This window comes from Octopus bimaculoides, chromosome 4, assembly GCF_001194135.2.
Source record: "Octopus bimaculoides isolate UCB-OBI-ISO-001 chromosome 4, ASM119413v2, whole genome shotgun sequence".
NCBI classification, from domain to species: domain Eukaryota; kingdom Metazoa; phylum Mollusca; class Cephalopoda; order Octopoda; family Octopodidae; genus Octopus; species Octopus bimaculoides.
Genome location: NC_068984.1, coordinates 122,225,386 through 122,239,489, shown reverse-complemented (window position 1 = coordinate 122,239,489; position 14,104 = coordinate 122,225,386). Strand labels below are relative to the sequence as shown.

Below are 14,104 nucleotides of genomic sequence, written 5' to 3'. Positions count from 1 at the left end.
TTTTTTTTTTTTTTTTTTTTTTTTGAGAATAACTATATTTAATAACTAAGTTCAAATAAGCATTAGGGTTCTTTATCTTGTCAAGAATGTTGAATTTTATGGCTGACAGTGAATAAAAAAAAACATTACAACAAAGACAAACCAGTTGTCTAGCAAGGGGGATCGATTATATTTCCCTGAAAGCTGTTTTTTCACTTGTTCATAAATTATTAATGACTATCTAAGCGTTGAATCTAAAGTAATTTCCACAACATTATTAATCCCGAATGTATTCAATTTACTACTTGTATTCAATACTTACTGAGGAATCATTCAGTTATTTTACATATGAAGACAAATTTATTTAGAAAGTTTCATTTCTTAAAACATTTTAAAATAATGTTACCTCACACAGAATTTTTTAAAATAATGTTACTTGACAGAGAAATTACAAAAAAGGAAAAAAGAAAAGAAAAAACAGAAAAGAAAACTAAGTAGAATGTTTTTGGTCACCTTGATGAAATCATTTCACTTGTATTTGAAAATGAAATGTTTGCAAAAGAAAAATTTGGAATTAAACAAAAGAAAATAAAAATATAGACGGTTCTGCCATCAGCAGTTCTGTGACAAGAGAAAATGAAAATAACTGCAAAATAATTAGTATATGATGTAGTTTAATATGAAAATACAAATCTGAGTACTACAAAAAAAGTTACATATCAAAACACTAGATATGGTATTGAAAAACCATTTTTCTTTTCTCATTTTTTAAACAAACAATATAGCTTATCTGATTAGACTGATTTATCAAAATCAAATAAAAGCTACAAGGTATAATTTCTTTTCAATGCTAAGACATAAGAATAGCTAACTTAAAACTATTTGTAAAAAAATTAAGCTTAAAAAAAAAGAGGGAAAGAAAATTTTACTATTGCATTCAGGGCATTTCAAATTGATATGGAAATTTTAATTACTATATGTAATTGTTTTTCATAAATATTGATCAAAAAACTTTGCTTTTATATAATAAAGCTTTTTTCTTTTTTTTTTTTTTTTGAGAATTATCTCAAATGGGATCATGGAATTATCTCCCAATCTTACAATATTTGGTTACCAACTGATACTCGGGAGACACTTGGATGAAGATACCAATCATGGAAATTGTATTCAGTTACCTAATCTGCCAAAGAAATAATTCTGAGAATGATTAATGTAATGCAACTCCTTTCTTACAATAAATACAGCAGCAAAGATGGCCAAATATCAAAAGTAGATAAAGAAATTGGATTACATAAGGTTCAAACTCAAATATTTAGAGGAATTAACAGATTGTAGTAGTTTGTTATTTTTTTTCATGCATCAATATTTTGATGTAACGACCACAGAAAAAATTCAATCAATAACATTAACATCAGGAATTATTCCATTAGTAATTTAAAGAACTGTATACTTAACAAGAGCTCGAAATTAAGAGGGCAACATCAAGCATTCCTGATCCTTTCAAATATTCACAATACTGAGGCAATTTCTTAGAAACTTATAAATGGCTTAAGTAAGAAAACAACACTTTTCTCTTTAAGAATGAAACTACAAAAAATGTGTAAGATAAAAGCAAACAGAATTCCCACTTTGTTGATATATTCAACAATTTCTTAACTATGTTGACAGTATGACCCTAAACTACAACAATAAAACTAAAAAAGATAACTGGTGTTCATTAAACAGAAGATACCTTCCCACTGTCAGAAATTCTCATTTAGGAAATGCTATAAAAAATATACTTAAAATATGTAACTCACACTGGTGACTCTCTTGTAGATCTGCGCAGCATTCGAACATTCTTTGTAAGGGTATTCTGACGTGGCCATCTCTAGCATGCACATTCCAAACGCGTACACATCCACGGATTCGTCATAGTGCTCTTCATACATCTCGGGCGCCATGAACTCAGGTGTACCTTAAAAGTATACAAAGATGATGTCTTTGTATGTTGTCTCGGCAGTCTAGAAAGGGAAAGACCGTGAGGGAATACAAGGTCATTAGTACAAGTGCAATCACCAGGAGTCCAGCGTCCTAGAATAAACTAGCGCAAAATCAAGAGCTAAGAATGACCCCCACGTCTTACCTTCTTGTATCACCTACTGTAACAATCAATTTAACGGGAAAATCTGTTTCAAAACAGAAAGAACTGCATAATTACAGCCACAAAATAATATTAATACAAGTGTATTAATAACTGTAAAAAAAAAAATAAATTTTAAAGTGAAAAAAAAAAATCTTACAAATGTATATATGGGGAAACAATAGGTTTTTAACTCACCCTTGATAACTGCAGGCAGGAACCTTTCAACTAAACTAAGCAGCATGACACAGGGCTTGTGATGGCAACAACAAATGAATTGATGTTCAGTTTGAGAGAATTTGATATTAAAAAAAAAAAATACAATTCTAGATCCAATGTAATACAACGTTAAAAATTGATAGCTATAAATATTGTTTATAATATTCAAAACGAAACCATTAGTCTGAAGCAACCATAACAATTACCACTGAAGAAAAATACACCAATTAAAAAAAAAAAAAAACTGAAGATAAAATTTCTGCTGATCACAAGCAATGTGCACACTAAAGTTCTAAAAAAATTGAAATAGTTTAGCATTTTTCAAATGAAACAAATAATAACAATACAATCAAATTGATGGTGAAGGAAATTCTGAAAGGCAAATTATTAAATTCCAAAATGAATACAAAGTATATCTCCATATATGTATATATATTGTATATATCTATATATACATATAGATATATAAATATATAATTAGCATAAAATACATACCTATAACACTCTTAGCAAAGGACTTATTTTTCAATGTGGCTAATCCTAAATCTCCTATTTTCACAGATCCAGTTGTTCCTGTTATGAATATGTTATCACATTTAAGATCACGGTGAATCACAGGAGGTGTTCTAGTATGAAGAAACAGAAGTCCTTTAAGAATTTGTCGACACCAGTTCTTTAATACTTTGATGTTTATTTTTTTAAACCTTTTGATGTATCTAGAAATAGAAAAAGAAAAAAAATACTCATAGCTGGTGTGTGTGTGTGTGTGTGTGTGTGTGTGTGTGTGTGTGTGTGTGTGTGTGTGTGTGTGTATGCAATTCCAAGTTCAGCAGTAATGTCTTAACTTCTAGGTTTATAGAATTGTAGGTGTTGGTGTAAAAATTTTTAAAGATGCTGTTCGTTTATTATATACAGTTCTATGTATGCTATAGGGATTGTTAGTCTTACTGGGAGGTACAGATGTTTAGGTAGTTTTGGGGTGTGCAGTTGGTTATATGTTACTATAAAGAAAAACTTACGTTTTCAGTGTCCCAGAAGTCATCAGTTCAGTTACTAGAATAATTATTTTTCGACCTCGGGTATTGGTTTCTTCCCATGAATCATAAAACCGTACAATATTTGGATGTTGTAGGTCTTTTAACATTTCTGCTTCTTCTCGGAAACGTTGTTTTTCACTTTTATTCCATTTTTTATCCTAAATAGAAGAAAAATTTAATAACATTAAATTGCAATGACTCAACCACTGTACCAACATAAATACATTGTATTAAAAGCTACAAAAAATCATAAACAAGAGCAAGTTATAAATGAAAACTATTTTCAAAGTCAACAACTATTGAAATAAGTTATAATTGTTAAAGGCTTTCTTAAAAACAGAACAAAATAAAAGATGATATGTTCTTAAATTATTTGCAGTCAATAAGATCTGAGTAAAGCTCACAAAAAATAAAATATTGTAAAATTGAGAACTATTTTCAAATTATAAAATGAAAATATATTCTGATATATAATCAAAACGAGTTAATCATTAGCACAAAGCTGCATATTTGAAAATGAGAATTTATAGACAATTGAATCAATAGCAGTATAGATTCTAAACGAGTGAAGAATATCCTAAGAGATACTTCAAAGAGATGAAAAACAAGAGTAGTCCCAGTAACATTTTAAAGAAGAATATAGAGGGCCAAAAGTAAATACTGTGAAACATTTACTCCAGTACTTTACGTAAGGAAACCATCTCAAGTTGCTCAGAAATCCGGAAGTTTCTCCAGGTCAAGCCACAATTTCTCTACATTGAGAGGTTACTATGGATATGTAATTCCAATGTGGCAGGATTCTTCAACTGGCAAGACACTTAGTGGTAGACCAAAAACGAGATGATTGAATAATATCCATAGTCTCAGTTGGTTATAGTTGAGAATCCAGAGGGAAAGTCTAATGATAGGGCCTTGTAGAGGAGGTGTCTGAGAACTCTACCCCCATGATCCCCCCTCCCAGGAATAGCAGACAGAGAAGATGGATGGATGGATACAATGTTCTGCTTGAAAACTAATCAAAATTAATGCTATTCTATGTGATATCAGTAAAGGCAATCATACCTAGCTTGATAACCATCTAGCTACTTTGTCCAACCATGAGCTCTATCCATCATTAAGCACTTGGATCAAAAGTTTCCTGCCTAACAAGTACATGCACTGCAAACTGACAGGTTCCATCAATCCAACAATAACGTTAAAGTTTGTGAAGAGTTATACAAGCTGCATACAGATGCAATCAGCCAAGAAAGAGTGAGCAAGTTCAGTGAAGAATTTAGCATGAAAGTAAGGATCTACAAGGGCTCAGTCCTCAGCCCACTTCTGTTTATTATAATAAAGGAGTTTATGACTAGTTGCCAGTGGGAACTCTCCTATGCTGATAACCCTGTTCTTACAGCAGAATCTGTGGACAATTTAGAGAAGAAATTCTAGACATGGAACAAAAGCTAGAACTGAAGGAGCTTAAAATAGATTTACCCAAGACTAAGTTATGTTAAACAGAAAAGGAAAGAAATGTAATGATGGATTATAGATGAGCAGAGAAAAATGATGATTATAAAATGAATTAGATGCAGCATGCAAGAGAGAAGACTACATTGGTATAAGCATGTGATGAATATTGATAATGACAGCTGTGTAAAGTGATGAGCACTGAAAGTGGATGGAATCTATGAAAAAGAAAAACTTAGAGAGCCATGGGATGAAGTAATAAAGACTGATCTCAAGATGCTAGGCCTAACAAAAACGATGACAAAGAATTGCTAGGTTTGCAGCATGTAGTGTTAGAGAAAACCCACTCTCATACAAGCATGGCAAAAAGAACACTAAAATAAGAGCAGTGGTGGTGGTTGCGAAGCTCTTGCTGCTTTCAGTCTTTGACTACCACTGCCTCTCTTCCAATATCTTTTCCAACATCTCAACACATTCTTATCTTCTTCTCTCTCACTATATACATACAAGCACACAAACATGTACAAGCGCGTGTGTGTACGCATCATCATTTAACATCTGCTTTCCATGCTGGCACGGGTTGGACAGTTTAACAGGGGCTGGCTAAGCATAAAACCAGGCTTCACTGTTTTGGCAGGGTTTTTATGGTTGGATGCCCTTCCTAACACCAACCACCTTACAGATATATATGTACACACACATACACACAATATATCCAACCCCTTGAAGGACTCTTGACTGGTGAGTCACATTGCTTAATGACTTCACTGATGTTGGTGCCATATAAAAGGCACCCAGTCATAGAAACTATGCCAATGCAGACTTTAGAGCTTGGCAGAGTCCTCTGGCTTGCCAGCTTCTGTCAAACCATCTAATCAATGCCAACATGGAAAATGGACATAAAATGGCAATGATTACACACACACACTTACTGTATGTATTAGTAATATGTGCAGTATTTTGCAAAGCTGCAGTATTTTGTTCAGGAGAAGCTCCTTTAAAGGTTTATTTTCTTTTTAAAGGGAGTGAAGCAAAATGAACTACAAATAGATTTCATTATGTATTTTGATGCAAGTGTATATGCCACTGAAGCAAGTGACATGCTGAACTAGATGAATGTAAAGCAACTAATCTATTCTCACAATTATCAGGAAACAAATGTAGAACATTGTTATTATTATGGCAATTATTTTCTAATTCCTAAACCCCTAAACTCCACTTTATGGAAACCAAAACAGCCTACTATAAGAGTGTTTTTCCTAACTTTTATGGTGCAAGCAGTGAATTTGTATTGGCAGAGTTCTTAGAACATTGGGTAAAATGTATTTATTCTGGCACTCTATGCCTTCAAAGTCCAAATACTGCCAAACTGATTTTATCTTTCATCCCTTCAAGGTTGTAAAATAATGTACTAGTCAAGTTCAATGGGTGTTTTCCCTCTCTCTTGGAATCAGCTTCATTGAAGTGATCAAGAACAGATCATTCCAATCATTAGATGCCCATCAATCCTTTCACAATTAAAGTGGTGAAAGGATTAGTGGGGCTACAACAGTCTGGTAGAACAAACTCATTTTAACATTTCAATTAAGACAACTTTGAGCAAAAAAGAAAAAAAAACTATTGAAATAGATGATAGCTTTGACCTTCAGTTCAACTATACTATTGTTTGTAATAACTACTATTAGCTTTCTTAAAAGCAATGCTATTTATAAAAGTTTTCTCTAAGCTTGAAATCTTCTCATCAAAGACCTTGAACATTTTAAAAACCGTCTTCCATTTCTAATACTCTTGCATCATGCGTATCTCTAGCCTCCTAAACCTGTATTCAGGCCTTACAAGAATTTTTACATTGTTCCTGAAATTTTGTTTTATTTGTTATCCTTTAAATTTCCTAAGAGTATATAAGGATTACCTTATATAATCATAGAATAGCGTATGTCCATTCATAAATTTTCATTACTTATTGAACATATTTCATATGTATAAAGCTCAACATTAAATAATTAAACTACTTATTGACTTTCTCAGTTCAAATCTTACCAACGGTAATTTGTGAAGTTGATTACATACATATCAGTAATATATTGAATGTAGACCATTACTGGAGTTTGCTTTTAAACAATCAGTTACCTAATAGTTGGTGTCACTATAGAGCTCTGTAGAAAGACAATAATACTAATTTTAGAATGTCCAAAATAATACAACAAAAGCTATTAAATATATTTTTATCCTAGCAACAAAGTCTACCAAATCAAAATTTATCAAAACTTATATGAGAGAAATTCCAAAGCAATTATGCTCTTTTATATCATTTGTACAAACAACAAAAATCTAGCTTCAGAGGATTTTGTTTTTTATTGTTGTATTGAGAATTATGATACCCAATTACATTTCTGAGAGTGAAGCAGAATAACTCGATATGTGAAGCAAAATAACTTGATATGTGAAGCAAAATATCAGAGTAAATGTATCAGGATTTTTCTGAGTTCAAAAGAAGGAACCTAGTTGACAAACTAAGAACTTATAAAATATTGATGGTCAATTCATATGACTGTGCACTTCCTTAAAAAAAAAAAAAAAAAGATCTAGAACGAAGTTCAAAACAAACTTTCAAGGGTCATAAAAAGCTGCTAAATAAGGAAGCGAGAATTCTTCACACAAGGTTACTTATAAAAATGAAATTTGCTAATGCATGTTGAAAGGAAGAAAATAAAGTAAAAAGCTACAAGATATTCAGGGAGAGTTATGAAGACATTTAAATGAGTAGAGTTAGTATAAGTTACTTGCTTATGGAACCAAATTGTTCAAATAGGAATTATCTGTAACAGCATATCATAATAATGAACAGAAAGAAAATGTGCTGAAATTCAGCACATTGTCTTGAGATCAAATCATGATCATAGAGTGAGCAAAGACAATACAAAATGAACTTTTTATTTGTAAAAAATGTAAAAAGAAAAAAGCATGAAAGAGCATTTTGCTTGCTCGTTAACATTTACACACACATACACACACACACAAATTGTCTATCAGCTAATAATAGAAACCTCCAAAGCCAAATGGAACTGAAAATTATCAAGATGTGTGTATGTATGTATATAAATATATACATCCACACATATCAGTTTCAAATTTTGGCACAAGGTCAGCATTGTGGAGGGTACAAGTTGATTACATCAACTCCAGTGCTCAGCTGGTGCTTATTTTATTGACCCTGAAAGGATGAAAGACAAAGTCAACCCCAGCAGCATTTAACACAGAATATAAAGGTAGATGAAATGCCACTAAGCATTTTGCTCAGTGTGCTAGCAATTCTGCCAGCTCGTCGCCTTCACACATACATTTATACCTTACCATCACATCTCTATGCTTGCACAGGTCAGCTGGAATTTGCTGAAGCAGATTTTCTACAGTTGTATGCCATTCCTGTCACCAGCCCTCACCTGTTTCCAAGCAAGGTAATATTTCCTCATGGCCAGACTTGTATTCACAGAAGATTGCAAATGAAAGACACTGCTTGTATGATGGTAACAGCTGTTTTACAGCAATCATGCTATAGCAAGACAAAGGAGATGCAAACCCAAAGACACACACAATGGTTTGAGAAATTTCACCCATTCCGGTTGCAAGAACCTCGATGAGCAGGCAAGATCAGGTATGCCTAAAACCATGGATTCCAAGGCTGTACACCAAGTCATAGAGGCAAATCCAGTGGGTAGCACCTGGAGGGTATCAGGTGAGCTTGGCATCTCACAGTCCAGTGTGGTTCATCATCTCCACAACTTTGGCAAAAGCATCCAGAGTTGCCAAATTGTGTCTCATGAATTGACCCCAACATAGAGGCAGGTGGACGATTGCAAGGAACTCCTAGAAAACCTATATGATCTGTGTTTCCTTAAGAGGATAATAATGTGCAATGAAAAGTGGATATTTTCCCACAATCCTTAAGCAAGGGCCAGCTTCTAGAACCTGTTGCCAAGCAATGGGTGTTTCAAACACAAGGTGATGCTCTGCATCTAGTGGAATTATGAGAGGATAATGCACTACAAGTTTGTTTTGGACAGTCAAACCAACAATGTCAATCTACATTCTGAACAGCTGTATGCCATTGCGCAGCAAAAATACCTGGCATTGGTTAACAGAAAGCAAGCTCTTCTGCAGCAAGTCAACACATACAGCTTGAATGATCTGGAATAAACTCCAAAAACTTGAGGGAATCGAAGTCCAGACCTAACTCACTTGGATAACTTGTTCCAAAACATGACTCACTTCCTGCGCACATGATGCTTCATCAACCAAGAGGGGGTGGAAGCTTCAGTGAAGGAGTTTTTCATCTTGAAAGACAAGAACTGGTATCAGAATGGGATCAAAGAACTAGCAGAAAGGTGGTTTCAGACAGTAAAACATGATGGCCTCTACTTTGGATGCTAAGCTGCTTTTGCTGTAACTTGACAAATAAAGCAAATACGTAGCCATGATGCAATTTTAGATAAGCGAATGTAGAATTGAAAACTTATACCACAATATCAATTTTCTTTATATAAATAGTCCTTGAGAATAATTTCTTTTCCTTGGATTCATAAGAAAATAAATACAATCAAAATACCATCTGAACTCTGTGGTCATGTAATAAATGTTATAAAAAAAAAACTGAGAAAAGGGAGGGTGATCAACCAGTTCAAAGCCACAGTTATGCACAGCAGCCATTGAAACGTAAGATTTGTGTGCTGGAGCACTGTCCTGATGAAACAAGATCCCTTTCGTCAATTTTCCTGGGCATTTGATCTTGATAGCCTTTTGTAACTGCCTCAGCAAGTTAGCATGGGTGGCTCTTTTGAAGATAGTCAATAAACACAATGCCTTTTGCACTCTAAAACACTGAGACCATCACCTTCTCAGCAGACGAAATGACCATGGCTTTCCTTGGAGTAGGTGAGGAGGGGGTGTTTCCACTGCAGGGATTATCTCTTTGTATCTGGCTCAAAGTGATGAACCCAATACTCATCCTGGCTTAGAAAACATTCAAAGAAATCAGTTGTGAGTCAATTTTTCAGAAACATCCATGAAAAATATTATCCAATTAATTCACTGAAGAAATTTTGTACAATTAATAACTTTCCACAGGAATTGTAATCATAAAATATTATGAAAACAGTATTTTTACAGCACTCAACAAAATATTAAAACTTTAAGCTCTCACTATTAATTCATGTCAAATTATCAAAGAGTTTCAGTTTCAATTCTAAAAATGAATAGGTAAAAAAAAGTTGGAAAAAAAAAACTGCTCTAAAAATGAAATATATACTTGAAATCTTAATATTAACTTTTCTGAGGGTATCAACAATTATGACTATAGAAAATGAAGCAGATAAACTTTTGACAATGATGTAAGTAAATTTTTTAACAAGAAGTTTCTTGGATAGATTGATAAATAATATTAAAAATGTTCTTGTCAAGTGATGTTAACTGAAAGAATTATACTAATCAGCTGATGAATCAGCTGGGATGGAATGAACGAAAATGAATAGGATTTTAGTGTGATAAATGAAAATTAAAACCTTGATTTTACCGCCTTGTTTGTTTTATGCTCATTATATCTTTATTATAGACCAAAAATAACTGTCTAGCAATTACTAAATATAGAGGCAGCCAATTTATCAAATCTATTCAGCTTTAATTTTTCCCTCTGTACAAACTGATACTTCACATAGTCTCTCAACCAGTGGTTCTTGATCATTTGCTTCATGACACTTTGAAGATCAAACAAAATATTATTGGTGCATTTAGCATAGAAAGTTTAAAATTTCAGGTGCACTTCACATGAAAGTTAAAAATATAATCATTAACTGCACTAGTTAATGGATGCAACATGACAGAATCAGAACTTACTGATCAATTATTAGTTACTTTCAATTCAGGTAGAGCACCATATAATTCCCATCAGGTTGTTGGTTGAAAGGAAAATATCTCAAAATGACTGAAACTGTTTGAACAAAGCTAAATCTAAGCATTTTGTGGTCAGAGACCAACATAGATAATACTACACAAGCAATCAGAGTGACATTTCAATCAGCAAAATAACACTGTTGAAACAAGTGATTCATGTAGCCCTGACCTAAAGACAGAATTGCATAAATAGGTTCTGTTACTAAGCTGATTTAATCAGAGCTGATAGAAAATCTTAGAATAATGGTTTCTAATTAACACGGAGAACTAGCCAGTGTGTCACAAGAATATTTAAAATACAAATCTAATGCTCTTACTTTATAAATGGCTAATTTAAATAAAGCTTTTTTTTCAATAAAAACAGGTCTTAATTAATACACTAATTTTTAAAGATAACTAGATGTTCAAATGAGTAACTTTTAAACAGTTAAAAAAAAAAAAAAACTTGTAAAAGCAGGAAGGTTACTCATGATGAATCTAATGGATAAAATAAAATTAAATTAAATTAACTGAATTACTGATAATTTCTCATAAGATCTATACACACTGGTTAGTGACATGCAATATATTGTAAAAGATTTGGGTTTTGGAAATAGTAACCAAGTGAAACGATTCACATAGAAGAAAATGCTGACATCAAAATAAATGACGTTTAAAGAAATTATACATTTCAGCAAACTCAATTTTGATGAATACATATATGTTACATAAATTTCCATACAATAAACATTAATTCATATGTAATGAATGTTTTCTTTACATTAAAACCGTTAATCAAATGCTGCCAAAGGTATTTTACGAACATATATTAAACATATATCTATATAACTGAATGACAGAGGTGGTCTATTTATTTTAAATGATGAAAAAAGAAAAACCAAAATATAATTTGTCAGCAATAATTCAGATTAAAATTTCTGATTTTTAATTAAACGTTTACAACAACAGCTTATCATAATTTACTTATGCCACTAACAATATTTTTACTCTTATTGATGATGGTGATGATTAAATAATTGAAATAATGACATAGGGAGGAATAGCATTCCTTGTCCTGAAGTCTATTTATAAAATACTGATAGGTTTAGAAAGATATTAAAAGAAAAACGTATGAAGAAGGTTGAATGCTTTCTCACACACTAAATAGTGATACAGAAATATATTTGATAATTTGATATTAAAAAACCCCAAAAAAAACTGTTCTGTATTGAATTTTATGTTGTGGTGACATCAAGATGATAGAGAGATATCACGCAGAAAGAGTAATTTGTGTGCGATTTCTCATTAAATGAGTGTATATGTGTGAGTGTATGTATGCATGTATGTTCAGGCATTCAGTATAATCCACATCTTGAACTTTCTCCTCACCTTCTGATGTAGGCAGAATGTCAAAAAGAGGGAGTGGAATAAAAAAGAAAACTAAGTGGGGCAAAACATTGAATAGTAATTTCATATTCAAAACAACCACCCCCACCCTCAATAGTCACTCAGACAGCTATGTTCAATGAGCAACATCAAATGTGAATGTGTGGGTGTTACTACTAAGTCAGCTCTACAAGGCTTTGCTAAGTAACCAGCCTCGTCTTAGAGAAAGTAATGCAGAATAGGAGTTAGAGCATTACAGTAAATAAAACATCTGAAGAAAGCATGTAGTAGATGAATGAAACAAGACGTAGTAATATACTAAGCATAACATTTTCCAATTTAAAAAAAATTCCTGTTTTAGCTTAATGTATTAGTGAGTGAGTGAATTATAATGTCCCAATCCATGAAATTTACATCAAATTTGACTACTCATTACCAGGTACCCACCACATCCTCAGTAAATGTTCTCTTGTTATTCTTAAATTCTTATAACTTCAAATCAGTGTGTGTGTATGTGTGTGTATATATATATACACACACACACACGTACGTACATGTGTGTGTGTTTATGTATGCATATAATACATGTAATATACATAACCTATGCAGAAGATATATAAACAGCAAATTTAACTATTTCTCTGGAGGTTGAAAAAATGAAGAACAGCCTTGATTGGTTTTTGAACCTTATCGGATTCACATCAGAGGAGTCTACATCATTCTCATATATTTGAACAACAACCCAAGATGGAATGCACACATCAACAATAAAATTAATATGGCCCACACAATGTGTTCATAGATTTTTGGACTGGAAAGTTCTTAGTCCAGAGATCTTCAAACGCAAAAGTTCACCTAAATTTTTGGCCACCATACCATACGTCCTATACAAAAATTAAGCTCACATCACAAAACATTGCACAACTTCTTTACTTCATTCAGCACTGCCTTATTCAACATTATCCCAAAAGAAATGAAAGATGAAATGACCTTCCAATGGAATTTGGATAAATTCTAAGTTGTACTAGGCAGACCAATAATACCCAGAAACATTTTAGCAAATAACTTCCTAATCAAGTGGGATATCCTAAAATATGACTCAAAAGATTGCTCCAGGTATGAAGTTAAACATTTTAAACACAGCATCTTCTACTATAACCATGTGTTGACCAAAGTCTTTTGAGTAGATTTGTTAGATAGAAACTGAAAGAAGCTTATGAATGGATGGATGGATGGATAGATAGATAGATAGACAGATAGATAGACAGATAGATAGATAGACAGATAGATAGATACTCTCTAAACATTACTCTTCCAAGTTGTTAATACAACACATGTCCTTTCCTACATAGTTTTACATTTTACAAGATAATACAAAATTCACAACATATTTGCTAATTAGCATTATGCAATCTTACAATTTTATTGAATTGAAAGAGCATTCAGATTTTTCAGAGAAAAAAAAAATTAAATATGAAAATGAACCAAATAAAATGAAAACAAAGTGTGGAAGAATATTGTCATGAGAAAATGACATGGTTAGTGTTACTAGCAACACAGGAAGGTGTAGGTCTAATTAATTAAAATTCTCAACAAAAAATAGTATTTCTGGTAAACTAAGGAAGTAAGATATACTTTGTTCCTACTCCACAAAACCTTCACATGGTTTGTTAATGGGACGGGCCTTCATTATTCACTAGTTTGGACGTTCTCATTTGGAATTCAGAGAACAAGATATATATCATCATCATCATCATCATCATCGTTTAACGTCCGCTTTCCATGCTAGCATGGGTTGGACGATTTGACTGAGGACTGGTGAAACCGGATGGCAACACCAGGCTCCAGTCTGATTTGGCAGAGTTTCTACAGCTGGATGCCCTTCCTAACGCCAACCACTCAGAGAGTGTAGTGGGTGCTTTTACGTGTCACCCGCACGAAAACGGCCACGCTCGAAATGGTGTCTTTTATGTGCCACCCGCACAAG

At 32.8% G+C, this 14,104-nt stretch overlaps 1 protein-coding gene across 1 annotated transcript in view; it reads right to left on the bottom strand.

Moving 5' to 3' along the window:
• LOC106880299 (serine/threonine-protein kinase WNK1) overlaps window positions 1-14,104 on the bottom strand; it is a 78,758-nt gene that overhangs the window by 45,031 nt on the left and 19,623 nt on the right. The window contains exons 2-4 of the mRNA XM_052967677.1: window positions 3,340-3,515; window positions 2,816-3,036; window positions 1,764-1,936 (exon numbers count right to left, since the gene is read on the bottom strand). Of these exons, the coding sequence (XP_052823637.1) occupies window positions 1,764-1,936; window positions 2,816-3,036; window positions 3,340-3,515 (570 nt within the window). The remainder of the gene's footprint in view (window positions 1-1,763; window positions 1,937-2,815; window positions 3,037-3,339; window positions 3,516-14,104) is intronic.